We start from the raw sequence: 13,305 nt of genomic DNA on the forward strand, positions 1-13,305 counted from the left end.
ACGTTCTCATCTGCTCTTCATTTGTGGGTGACAAACACATTGGGGAAAGTTGATGGAATGCTTACCAGGCTCCAACTGCCTGCTAGTAAGAGCTGCCTTTCCTCACCAAGGACAATGCTGTCTTTGTCATTTGTTCTGCCAAAATCAGAGTCACCAATACAGAATGTGTTAGGAGAAGTTTCCGGGGCCAGGGTCAGAGAACCAATCTCAGCTCCACCAGCTGTGATATCTTGAGTCAATTACTTTAAGGTCTCTAAACTTCAGCTTTTACACTTACAAAACAGTAGGTGGTAACAGTAACTATCTTCATCACTTGGGAGGCTAAATGAAGTTGTGGCCGGTAATACAGTGTGTTACGGAGGGGTAACGACTGCCACTCTTTACTGAGCAATAACCAGGAATCAAAATGCTTTAAGTGTCTTTATGTATTAACTTAGTTACTCCTTATAATGACTCTATTATTAGCTCCATATTATAGGGGAAGAAACCGAGGCAAGATAACTTGTCCAAGATCTAATAAAAGGCAATGCCAAAATTTTAACCCATGCATCTGGCTCCACAGTCCACGCTGTGAGCTGTTGCACCAAATTGCCTAAAGGCAGGACAGAAAAGTTCTCAGCTGCCTAAGAAGCAAACCCTGCCAGTGAGGGCTTAGTATATTCGCTTGCCCCCAGAGAAAGACTGATGACCTCAGTTATTTCTTAGTTATTGTCCTTACCAGAGACAACAGAGACAGCCAGCTACCCAAAGACTATATATTGACAGATGTCATGGTGACATCCTTCTCCCCTAAGAGATATGAGGGCAGCTGGCTTTAAAAACTAAAGGGTAAAGGGATTTTCTCACACCTATTAGGATGGCTACTATGAAAGAATACAAAACAATACCAAAAATAACAAGTGTTGGTGAGAATATGGAGAAATTGCAAGTCCTGTGCACTGCTGATGGGAAAGTGACGTTAGGCAGCAGCTGTGGAAAACAGTATGGAGGACCCTCGAAAAATGAAAAACCGAATTACTGTGTGACCCAACATTTTCAGTTCTGAGTAGATACCCCACAGATCTGAAAGCAGGGATGCAAAGAGTTATTTGGCGCACTCCAATTCATAGCAACATTATTCACCATATCTAAAAGGAAAAAGCAACCTAAATGTTCTTTGAGGGATCAATGGACAAACAGAAAGTGGTATATGCATACAATGGAATATTATTCAGGCTTTACAAAAGAAGGAAATTCTGAGACTTGTTACCTCATGGATGATCCTGGGGGGCATTATGCTAACAGAAATGAGCGAATAACAAAAGGACAAAAACAGTATGATTCCATTTATATGAGACACATAGAGAAGTCAAATCCAGAGGCAGAGCAGAAGGGTGATTTTGTGCTGGGGAGAGAAAGGGATGAAGGAGTATTGCTTAGTGGGTGTAGAGTTTGGTTTGCAAGATGAAAGGAGTTCTGGACATGGATGGTGGTGATGGTTACACTACAATGTGTATATATCAAATGCCACTGAACTGTATACACAAAAGTAGTTAACATGGTAAATTTTATGTGACGTGCATTTCACAATTAATAATCTTAAAAAAAAAAACCTAGAGGGAAAACATCTTTTAATAGGACTAACCCATGATGTAGGAGGTCACTGAAAATGACCTCCAGCAGCCTCCTTTACCAATAAGTTCACCACAGCGTTCACTAAAGGGTAAGGAGTCTTAGCAGTAGCACAGTGGCAGTCCAGAAACCAAAAGCAGAAGCCCCAGCCTCTCCCAGGGAAGTTCTGCAGACCACCACGGGGCTGGCACCTACTCTATTTGCTCCACTTCAGTGGATGTGACCTTCTAGAGAGCTTAAGACCTGGCCGCTAGAGGCGGACAGTCCACTTTCACCCAATGACTCCAAAGGGCAAACTAGAATTGAGTTTCTTCTTTAAGCCTAAACATGTAGTCTCCATGTCAATTTTCTGGTTCCAAAGGTGAAGTTAAAGATCATATGTTTCTTCTAAATGAGGGGATCTCTAGGGCTCATACATATTCAAGATATGCACTCTTTTTAACCATAAGTTTTACTTTAAGCCACTTGACTTTACCAGGTCCTGTGGGGAAAAAGATGGAAAATTCATTGCAATTCTAACTAGGTACCCTGCAGGCCATAAGAGATCGGAAGCAAGCATGGTTTCTGCAACTTACAGGTTTCCTAAGGAACAAGGTGTCCCTCTTGTGGCCAGAGGAGAAACAACAGTTTCACAGGCAGGTTTTTTTTCTTACATGAGAAAAGTAGGTCTGTAATTCACTTCTGAGGACAAGAGTGGGGATGGTTTGTTTCTGCTCCATGCTGTCTGGGGCTACAGCTGGAGGGAAATCAACAACTGGGGCCTGTAATCATCTGAAAGCATCTTCATAAACAGGTCTGCCTGTTGATGCTGGCAGTCAGCAGGGACCTCTGCTGAGCTGTGGGCCACAATAACATATGTCCTTTTCATGTGGTTTCTCTGTGTGGTTTTCTCACTGTACTACACCTGGATTCCAAGCACATATTCCAAGGGAGCCACGTGGAAATGAGTGGGATTTTTAAGATTCAGCCTCAGAAGTCACAGAATATCTTTCCTACCATATTCTATCAGTTGTTTTGCTGTTGTTTAGTCACTAAATCATATCTGACTTTTTTGTGACCCCGTGGACTGTAGTCCACCAGGGTCCTCTGTCCATGGAATTCTCCAAGCAAGAATACTGGAGTGGGTTGCCATTCCCTTTTCCAGGAGATCTTCCCAACCCAGGGATCGAACCCATATCTCCTGCATTGGCAGGTGGATTCTTTACCACTGAGCCACCTGAGAAGCCCAGTGCAGGTGACAGATGCTTGTCCAGTTTCAGAGAGGGAACCAGACTCCACTACTCAATGGAAAGTGCGTCAAAGTCACATCGTAAGAAGAGTATGTGGGATGGGAAGCACTGGTGGCCATCTTTGTTAAATATAACCAGCAGTATGTCTTCCTAGATATTTAGTGTCTCATCCATAGTGGATACTCACAAGTGGACCTGGACATGGGACACAAAGATGCACACACTTTTGCCCACTGGTTCCCTGCACATGTCTCTTCCCAGATCTCCTTGCTATTGAACTTCAAAACATTATATCTTCTAGGCCCCTGGTCCACTGAACCACACAATTCACTGTTCCTCAGGGCTCTATTTACCCTGAGCTCATGTTATCTCTCTCCCCATTCAAAGGAGATAACTCAATGTACACCTTGAAGTTCTGCCTACTAGAAGGATTCTCCTCACTACTGTCCTTCAGGAGCCCTCCCTAGTGGGACTGCAGTGCAATAGCAGTCCATTTTCAGCTCTAATAACATATCAGGCCTAAATGAGTTGTGAATATTTCCACCATTATCATCAACTGGTCACACCTCATGAAGCAATAGGCGTGAGTAAGAAATACAAGACACAGAGATCTTTGTTACCTGTTCATGTAAATTACAACCTCTGGACTGCTTAGATATGATCCCATGTATAGCATTTTTGTTTTTCACTGGGTGTTAGCTGTATGCACCCAACCTTACAAAACCTAGGTCCAGAAGAGCAGCTCTGCTAATATATTCATTTGATGCCCCACAATCAAATGCTTAGTTTTGGCTAGAACTCTGTATCATGTCAGTAGCTGCTTTCTGAATAGTTGGCTGACAAGGCATCACTTCAGATCAGTTCAGTGGCTCAGTCCTGTCCAACTCTTTATGACCCCCTGGACCGCAGCACGCCAGGCTTCCCTTTCCATCACCAACTCCCAGAGCTTACTCAAACTCATGTTCATTAAGTCAGTGATGCCATCCAACCATCTCATCCTCTGTCGTCCCCTTCTCCTCCTGCCTTCAATCTTTCCCAGCATCAGGGTCTTTTCCAAAGAGTCAGTTCTTCGAATCAGGTGACTAAAGTATTGGAGTTTCAGCTTCAGCATCAGTCTTTCCAATGAATATTCAGGACTGATTTCCTTTAGGATTGATTGGTTTGATCCCTTTGCAGTCCAAGGGACTCGCAGGAATTTTCAACACTACAGTTCAAAAGCATCAATTCTTCGGCACTCAGCTTTCTTTATAGTCCAACTCTCACATCCAAACATGACTACTGGAAAAACTGAAGGCATGGCCGTACTCTAAAACCCTAGGAGTTGTGCTGTGGTTCTCCTTTCAGGTCCTGCCAGTCTCTACACGGCATCATTAACTATCATCCAGCACCATGGAATCTGCTACACCATTATGAGCTAAAGAGAAAAGCAGCATGTTCACAGCCTGGACGCACTGCTGAGTTTTCTCTTCTTTTGCCCCTACTCAAAACTGGCAGCCTTTTGACTTCACTGATAAGTGAGTTAGAGCAGTATTTTCCAGTATGGCGTAGGTTAGGTGTAAAATCTAAACAAATGCACCAAATGCTGTTTTCTATTTCTTGCATAGGTAGAAGGTGGTCGATAAAAGATGCAGTAAGTTTTCCTAAATCAAATCCCGTACACAATGGAAGTGACAAATAGATTCAAGGGATTAGATCTGATAGACAGAGTGCCTGATGAATGATGGATGGAAGTTTGTGACATTGTACAGGAGGCAGTGATCAGGATCATCTCCAAGAAAAAAAAAATGCAAAAAGGCAAAATGGTTGTCCAAGGAGGCCTTACAAATAGCTGAGGGAAAAAAAAAGACATGAAAGGCAAAGGAGGAAAGGAAAGATATAACTATTTGAATGCAGAGTTCCAAAGAATAGCAGGGAGAGATAAGAAAGCCTTCCTTAGTGGTCAGTGCAAAGAAATAGAGGAAAACAATAGATTGGGAAAGACCAGAGAGCTCTTCAAGAAAATTAGAGATACCAAGGGAACACTTCATGCAAAGATGGGCACAATAAAGGACAGAAATGGTATGGACCTAACAGAAGCAGAAAATACTAAGAAGAGGTGGCAAGAATACAGAGGAGAACTATACAAAAAAGGTCTTCATGACCCAGATAACCACAGTGGTGTGATCACTCACCTAGAGCCAGACATCTTGGAATCTGTAGTCAAGTGGTCCTTAGGAAGCATCACTATGAATAAAGCTAGTGGAGGTGATGGAATTCCAGTTGAGTTATTTCAAGTCCTAAAAGATGATGCTGTGAAAGTGCTGCACTCAATATGTCAGCAAGTTTGGAAAACTCAGCAGTGGCTACAGGACTGGAAAAGATCAGTTTTCATTCCAATCCCAAAGAAAGGCAATGCCAAAGAATGTTCAAACTACTGCACAGTTGCACTCATCTCACATGCTAGCAAAGTAATGCTCAAAATTCTCCAAGCCAGGCTCCAACAGTACGTGAACTGTGAACTTCCAGATATTCAAGCTGGTTTTTAGAAAAGGCAGAGGAACCAGAGATCAAATCGCCAACACCCATTGGATCATGGAAAAAGCAAAAGAGTTCCAGAAAAACATCTACTTCTGCTTTATTGACTATGCCAAAGCCTTTGACTGTGTAGATCACAACAAACTGTGGAAAATTCTTCAAGAGATGGGAATACTAGACCACCTGACCTGCCTCCTGAGAAATTTGTATGCAGGTCAAGAAAGACAGTTAGAACGTAACATGGAAAAATAGACTGGTTCCAAATAGGGAAAGGAGTACATCAAGGTTGTATATTATCAACCTGCTTATTTAACTTATATGCAGAGTACGTCATGAGAAATGCCAGGCTGAATGAAGCACAAGCTGGAATGAAGATTGCCCGGAGAAATATCAATAACCCAGATGTGAAGAATACCCACAACCCAGATGTGACAACCCTTATGGCAGAAAGTGAAGAACTAAAAAGCCTCTTGATGGAAGTGAAAGAGGAGAGTGAAAAAGTTGGCTTAAAAGTCAACATTCAGAAAACTAAGATCATGGCATCCAGTCCCATCACTTCATGACAAATAGATGGGTTAACAATGGAAACAAGGAGAGACTTTATTTTCTTGGGTCCAAAATCACTACAGATGGTGACTGCAGCCATGAAATTAAAAGACGCTTGCTCCTTGGAAGAAAAGCTATGTCCAACCTAGACAGCATATTAAAACGCAGAGACTTTACTTTGCCAACAAAATTCTGTCTAGCTATGGTTTTTCCAGTAGTCATGTATGGATGTGAGAGTTGAACCATAAAGAAAGCTGAGAGCCAAAGAATTGATGCTTTTGAACTGTGGTATTGGAGAAGACTCTTGAGAGTCCCTTGGACAGCAAGGAGATCCAACCAGTCCATCCTAAAGGAAATCAGTCCTGAATATTTGTTGGACAGACTGATGCTGAAGCTGAAACTCCAATACTTTGGCCACCTGATTCGAAGAACTGACTCTTTGGAAAAGACCCTGATGCTGCATGGGAAAGACTGAAGGCAGGAGGAGAAGGGGATGTCAGAGGATGAAAGAGTTGGATGGCATCACCAACTCTAAGGACATGAGTTTGAGTAAGCTCTGGGAGTCGGGGATGGACAGGGAAGCCCGCCCTGCTGCAGTCCATGAGGTTGCAAAGAGTCGGACATGACTGAGTGACTGGACTGATTCGGATTCATCCTCATCAGATTGAGAGTCCCAGTCCTTTCTGAGAATGCATTTCCATCATTAGCTTAGACCTTTACTCTTACATGCAGTACTTTCCCTCTCAAGTTGGTGAAATCTAGAAGGCGGGATCATATCCTATTCATCTTTAAACCAGCATTCAAAACATAGTGCCAGGCACACCGCGTGTATGTAATGCATGTTGTATGACTTTCACCTCAGTGTCTGTCCTGAAAAGTATTGTCCACACTTACTTTCCAGCTGGCCCCAGCACAAGGTGCCAAGCGGCCATCTCTGTCACTTCAGGACATGAGACCAGCATTGTAGGTCTCTTACCTAAACTTGGGCAGCAATTGGCTCCTTTTTTCTTCCCTTGGTTCACAAAACCGAGAGGGGTCCGCGCAACCCAAGGGGATGTGGGGAAGTCGACTCTGAAACCCTGATTTCTCGGGTCTGTCCGTGGGCAATCCCTTCTGGGCCAGTGAACATTTTCTTCCCTCATATCGTATATATTTAAAAAAAAAAGAAAGCAAGCAGTACCTTCATCTACCACAAAGGTCCAAAATTCATGGTCATGACGTGCACGGTTTTTTTTTTTTTAATTTATTTTATTTTATTTTTAAACTTTAAATTATTGTATTGGTTTTGCCAAATATCAACATGAATCCGCCACAGGTATACACGTGTTCCCCATCCTGAACCCTCCTCCCTCCTCCCTCCCCGTATCATCCCTCTGGGTCGTCCCAGTGCACCAGCCCCAAGCATCCAGTATCCTGCATCGAACCTGGACTGGCGACTCGTTTCATATATGATATTATACATGTTTCAATGCCATTCTCCCAAATCATCCCACCCTCTCCCTCTCCCACAGAGTCCAAAAGACTGTTCTATACATCAGTGTCTCTTTTGCTGTCTCGTATACAGGGTTATTGTTACAATCTTTCTAAACTCCATATATATGCGTTAGTATACTGTATTCGGAGAAGGCAATGGCACCCCACTCCAGTACTCTTGCCTGGAAAATCCCATGGACGGAGGAGCCTGGTAGGCTGCAGTCCATGGGGTCGCTAAGAGTCCGATACGACTGAGCGACTTCACTTTCACTTTTCACTTTCATGCATTGGAGAAGGAAATGGCAACCCACTCCAGTATTCTTGCCTGGAAAATCCCAGGGATGGGGGAGTCTGGTGGGCTGCCGTCTATGGGGTTGCACAGAGTCGGACACGACTGAAGCGACTTAGCAGCAGCAGTAGCAGCAGCATACTGTATTGGTGTGCACGTTTTTTAAAAAAGCAAACAGTGCAAAACACTGACGCCCAAAATGTAACATACAGACGAAAACACATCCACGTGCTACCGTCTTCTCCCGCGATCCAAAGCCTTTGAAAATGAATGGAGAAAAACTGTCTTAGCATTCTATCTCCCACTTTCGACAATATCTATTCGGCAAAAACAAAGCCTAAACAAAAAGTTTTAAAATAAGCATTTAAAAAGTCAATACACTTTTATTTTTGTTACGTGTCTTCTCTTCTTTTGGCTTTTGTAGGGGTTTATTTTAGGTCTTCAAACTGATCCTGCTCGTCCACACGGGTGTAGAAACTGCGACGAATTGGACACGGCTGCCGGAGAGGCGGGGCCGATGTTATGATGTCATCGCCACGGGGCGGAGGCGACAGTGTCTGAGACGAGGCTCCGCGTGCTGCAACGCCCGCTACCCGGCTCTGAGGCAGCGCGAATCCCGGCTAGCGCCTGCTCTTCCCTGTTGGTCCGCCCCAGCCAAGTCCTGCGTGGAGATGGCAGACGACCTTGGAGACGAGTGGTGGGAGAACCAGCCGGCAGGAGCAGCCAGCAGCCCAGGTACCCACTCTGCCCGCGCTCCTACGGGGCCTCCCGCACCCCCAGCCCTTCCGTGAGCCTCAGCCCGGGCCCGCGCAGCCGCTGGGGGTGGCGGCGGTCTGTCCCGCGGTGGTGCGCGCCTCTGTGGGAGCGCGCGAGCGCTACGGAGCAAGTGGGGCAAGAGATATACTAACACGTGAAACAGACAAGTGTGACAGTAACTCAGATCTGCCCTCTAGCCAGGGGGAATCCCTTCCCAAGCTGTTTTCTGTTTTTCCTTATTTCTTAACGGATAAGACAGTTTATGCGGAGACTGGGAGTTTGAGCGTAACGGTTAAGGGTTAACTCCTGGATTAGATTCAGACTGCTTCTGTTCAGGTCGCTCCTACAGCCCTTTAATACTGTTTCGCCTCCTTTTCCTCATCCCTAAAATAAGGGTAATGATGCCAGTTTCGTAAGATTGTCGTGAAGATTAAATGAAGATAACACAAATAATGCCTTTAGCGCCTGGTACATAACATATGCGCAGTAAATAAAAGCTTTAGTTTTTCTTGCTAGCATCATCATCATGTAATTTGGACTTTTAGAACCTGAGACTTGGAGAGTCGCTTGGACTCACGCATTTGACAGCTGAGGAACATGAGACCTAAAGCTATCAAATAACATGACAAGTTCACAAAGCTGGTTGGTGTCAGAAACAAGACTAGAATTCAGTTAACACACTTCGGACGTGTTTATTATGTTGTATGTACCCACTGCCAGTGCAGTGAACATTTTATCCTTGAGTAGATAGCATTAAATAAAGCATTAAATAACTCCTAACCACAGGCTGGCCTTGAATTTTTCAAGTCCCTGGCTTAATATACAATTTTTTTTTTAATCATTCTTCAAGGTCTGCCTCTCTTCTTTACTAGATTCTAAGATTTTTTGAAGAAAAAGCCAAAGCCTAATTCATGTCTGTAGAGTCCACAGGGCCTTGCACATGATTGACAGTTGATACATATTTGCTACAAACACTAATGTTGAAATATCAGTTGAGAAATAGCCATTAAAAACAACAATTCTATTTACTACAGCATTGTTTCCAGAAGGACAGGCTTTAGGTACAACCTGAGCAGATGGCATTTTTACAAAGGTTGACAATATAATACTTCCTTAATTAAACTTCTTGACTCTCTTTGTGGCTTTGTTTTTAGCAGATGTATGTGCTTGAAGGCACAAATACCTTTTTTTGCGGGTTGTGGTATTTCACGTTTAATAACCCCTGCCACTCATAACTGAGGTGTTAAAAACTATATTTCATGGCATGATTGAAGAATAAAGGCTAATTAAGAAGTAAAAATTTTTTGAGTGCAAAGGGGGTCTTAATTCTTGGTTCTAGTCCTTTCTCTTGCCCATTGCCAGCTATATGTCTCTGAAGTTAGTCACCCTTTGAAAAGAAGGAAATTAACATGTATTGAGTATCTACTGTATGCCAGATGTTTTCATAAATATGAATTCATTTAATCTTCATAACATGCTTAAAAAGTAAGCATTTTAATTTAATATTCATAACATGCCTAAAAGGTAAGTGTTACCTTCATGTTTAAATGACAGACAAGGGAGAGATCTGGCAAGAGGTTAGTCAAGAGCACCTGACTTTCAAGATCACACTTTTCCCACATTACTGTGTGGCTTCTCTGGTCCTCAGTGTCACAATCTGTAAAGTGAGGGATCCTTAAAGATCGCCTTTTAAAGGGTTTTACCAACAAAGAGTTTTAAACTTTGAACCTGGATAGAACTGTGAAGTGCTACAGCCTCTCTCATCTAAGTTGCCAGGATTCCCATCAAGGTATGTTGGAGTCTCCAGGATCACCTTACTTTTTAGGTTCTTTCTAAGTGTAAGTATGAGCTTTGAAAATTGCCAACATTAAATTTATCAGAGGCCTTTGCTTTGTTACCTGCTTTGAAGATAGATAAGTGTATGTGCTTCCTTGAGATCTGCTTGGTTGATTAGTTACTGGTGATTTTTCTAACTAATCTGAATAATGTTTATGATTCAGAAGAAATCACAGTTGCACCAATTCAGGTTTCCTAGTCCTACCAGTGTTAATAGAGAAACATCAGTCTAAAATGTGTGAATTATATTTTGTTTTGAAAGTCAAAAGAGAACTAGCGCCTTAAGTCACTGAAAGAAAAGGTTGTAAAATGCCTTTATTCCTGTATGTGTTACACTGTGTGTATGCTCAGTCGTGTCCAGCTCTTTGGGACTTCATGGACTGTAGCCCACCAGGTTCCTCTTTCCATGGAATTTTCCAGCCAAGAATACTGGAGCAGGTTGTCCTTTCTTACTCCGGGGAATCTCCCCAACCCAGAAATCAAACGCGAGCCTCCTGCATTGGCAGGCGGGTTCTTTTTAAAACTGGTGTGTTATGCTACTTGGAGAAGGCAATGGCACCCCACTCCAGTGCTCTTGCCTGGAAAATCCCATGGCCGGAGGAGCCTGGTGGGTTGCAGTCCAGGGGGTCGAGAACAGTCGGACATGACTGAGAGACTTCCCTTTCACTTTTCACTTTCATGCACTGGAAAAGGAAATGGCAACCCACTCCAGTGTTCTTGCCTGGAGAATCCCAGGGACGGAGGAGCCTGGTGGGCTGCCATCTATGGGGTCACACAGAGTCAGACACATCTGAAGCGAATTAGCAGCAGCAGCAGTTTGGCTTTTCATAAGCTGTTGTTTTTCTAGAGTCATTCCTTTTTTTTTTTTTGCACTTAACTTTATCGTGCTTCACAGATACTACATTTTTTTAAACAATTGAAGGTTTGCGTTGACCCTGTGTTGGTTAGCCTTTTTTGGCAATAAATTATTTTTTACTTAAGGTATGTACTCTTTTTATATGTAATGCTATTGCACACTTAATAGAGTACAGAATAGTGAAATGTAACTTTTATACACACTGGGAAACCAAAAAATTCATGTGACTTTCTGTATTGTGATACTCACTTTATTGTGGTGGTCTGGAACTCAACTGAAATATCTCCAAGGTATGCCTGTGCTAGAATCCTGAATCGTACTGGAGCCCAACATGGGACCTGGCACTCAGTAGATGTTTAGTAGATATTAGCTGAATGAGTGAATGCATGCTACAGGACTTTTGGTGATAATGTACACAAGTAGACATACAATTTCTCATCCAGTCTGGACACTTTTGAGAGTGGAAAGCCATGCTCTTAGAGTTTTGCTGGGACTGTCTACTTGAGATGTCTGGTTACCCTGTTGGCATCATCATTGGTGGGGATTGGAGTCATGGCCTAGGACAAGGCAACTGAGAGTTGCCTCTGCTGAGGTGTGTGCTGCCCAGTCTGCCTCAGGCAACAGAACCTAGGAATCCTCTAGTGATTTCTACTATTTCATTTCACTTCATTTCACTTATTTCCTTATTCTCTGTTTTATTCCTTGCCTACCTTAAGAAATTATTGACTTGCATGCTATAGTCCCTGGGGTTGCAAAGAGTGGGACACGACTTAGTGCCTAAACAACTATATGTAATACTGCATAACACATAATTACTGCAATACATACAGTAAACAGTACATGCCGCAGAATCATGATTCCAAAGCATTAGTGCTAAAGTGACCAGGTGCAGTTCACCAAACTGGGCACTTTCTCAGTGTGAAGCTGAATGTTACCCACATTACGGTTTTTGTGACTTATGGAGCAGAGAATTCTTGCTGTTGGAAGCAGTCAGTCATTCACTAACTGAAGAGAACACTGATTGTTTTCCCTTTTTATTCCAATAATATGCTCACTAAATTATAAAGTCAAGAGTCCAGTAGACAGCTGGGTTTATGAGTCTGCAGCTCCAGGGTTGCATCTGGAGACATGAATTTAGGAATGACTGGCACATATATAACTTACTTTTAAAGAGAATATTTTTAGCAAACTGCAGGACTCTTCGCTTCCACTTCTTTTGAGGAGGGTTTTTCATATTCTTCCCTGGCTTATTCTAAACCTTTGATGCCATCTCTTACTCATCATCTAACTGGAAAACTGAAGTGTGAAGACATTTCTGTGTACACTGCAGGGAGACAGCAGGTAACAATACTGATTTGCACTTGCTGAGTGGTGACTCTTTGCCAGATACTGTTTTGATTGCATTCCATGTACTGGCTCATTTAATCTTCACAGATTATTCTATAACCATGATATAGTTACTATTATCTTCTTTTTTTTTAAGGAGGAAATTGAGGCACTAAGTGGTTCAGTGATTTGCCCAATGTCATTCAGTTGGTAAGTGGAGAGGCACAGATTCATAGACAGGCAGTCAGGAAGCCAGTCTGTGCACTTAAATTTCTCAGTTATTTAATTATCAATGATAACAATTTCACCTCTAAAATAATAGTTTATAAATCTTTTGTTTATATATGCCATTGTTGTCAAACTGTCTGTTAACTCTTAGTCTCCCAAAGTGTACTGTTCTAAAGAACACTGACTACTCAGATGCAAATAAGCCGGTTGCACCATTGGACTTTTCAGAACAGTCTCTTCCCAGACACTCATACTTGGCTCTAGAACACAAGGCTCATATACCTGGCTGTCTTCTTGAAGTCTTTACTTATTTGATGAAATGTTAAATGGAAATGAGGTCCAGCTACTGAATTTTTCCCCAAATCTGCTTTTTCTCCAGACTTCCCTATCTCAGTAAATTCAATCACCAATTAACCAGTTTTGCAGAGGCCTAGGAATATTCTGATTTATTCATTTACTTTTTCCACCTGTTACATCTGGTCTATCCAGTCTTGTCTCTCTCTCCAAAACACATCCTGAATTTATTTTTCCTTTTATTATTATTTTTTGCGTGTTTGTTTACATCATCTGAGTATGTGCTGTCATCCTCGCTTGCCTAAACCTCTGCAGTAAGCTAACAGGGCTCCCAGCTTCCGTCTTGT

At 42.6% G+C, this 13,305-nt stretch overlaps 1 protein-coding gene across 2 annotated transcripts in view; it reads left to right on the forward strand.

The window, feature by feature from the left end:
- Nucleotides 1-8,099: 8,099 nt before the first annotated feature.
- The window catches only part of CMSS1 (cms1 ribosomal small subunit homolog), a 394,807-nt gene continuing 389,601 nt past the window's right edge, over nt 8,100-13,305 (forward strand). Inside the window, exon 1 of one of the 2 annotated variants that reach the window (XM_061380648.1) lies at nt 8,100-8,397. In XM_061380648.1, the coding sequence (XP_061236632.1) occupies nt 8,334-8,397 (64 nt within the window). In that variant the 5' untranslated portion in view covers nt 8,100-8,333. The remainder of the gene's footprint in view (nt 8,398-13,305) is intronic. The other variant, XM_061380581.1, reaches the window with a different exon arrangement.

This window comes from Bos javanicus, chromosome 1 (assembly GCF_032452875.1).
Source record: "Bos javanicus breed banteng chromosome 1, ARS-OSU_banteng_1.0, whole genome shotgun sequence".
NCBI classification, from domain to species: domain Eukaryota; kingdom Metazoa; phylum Chordata; class Mammalia; order Artiodactyla; family Bovidae; genus Bos; species Bos javanicus.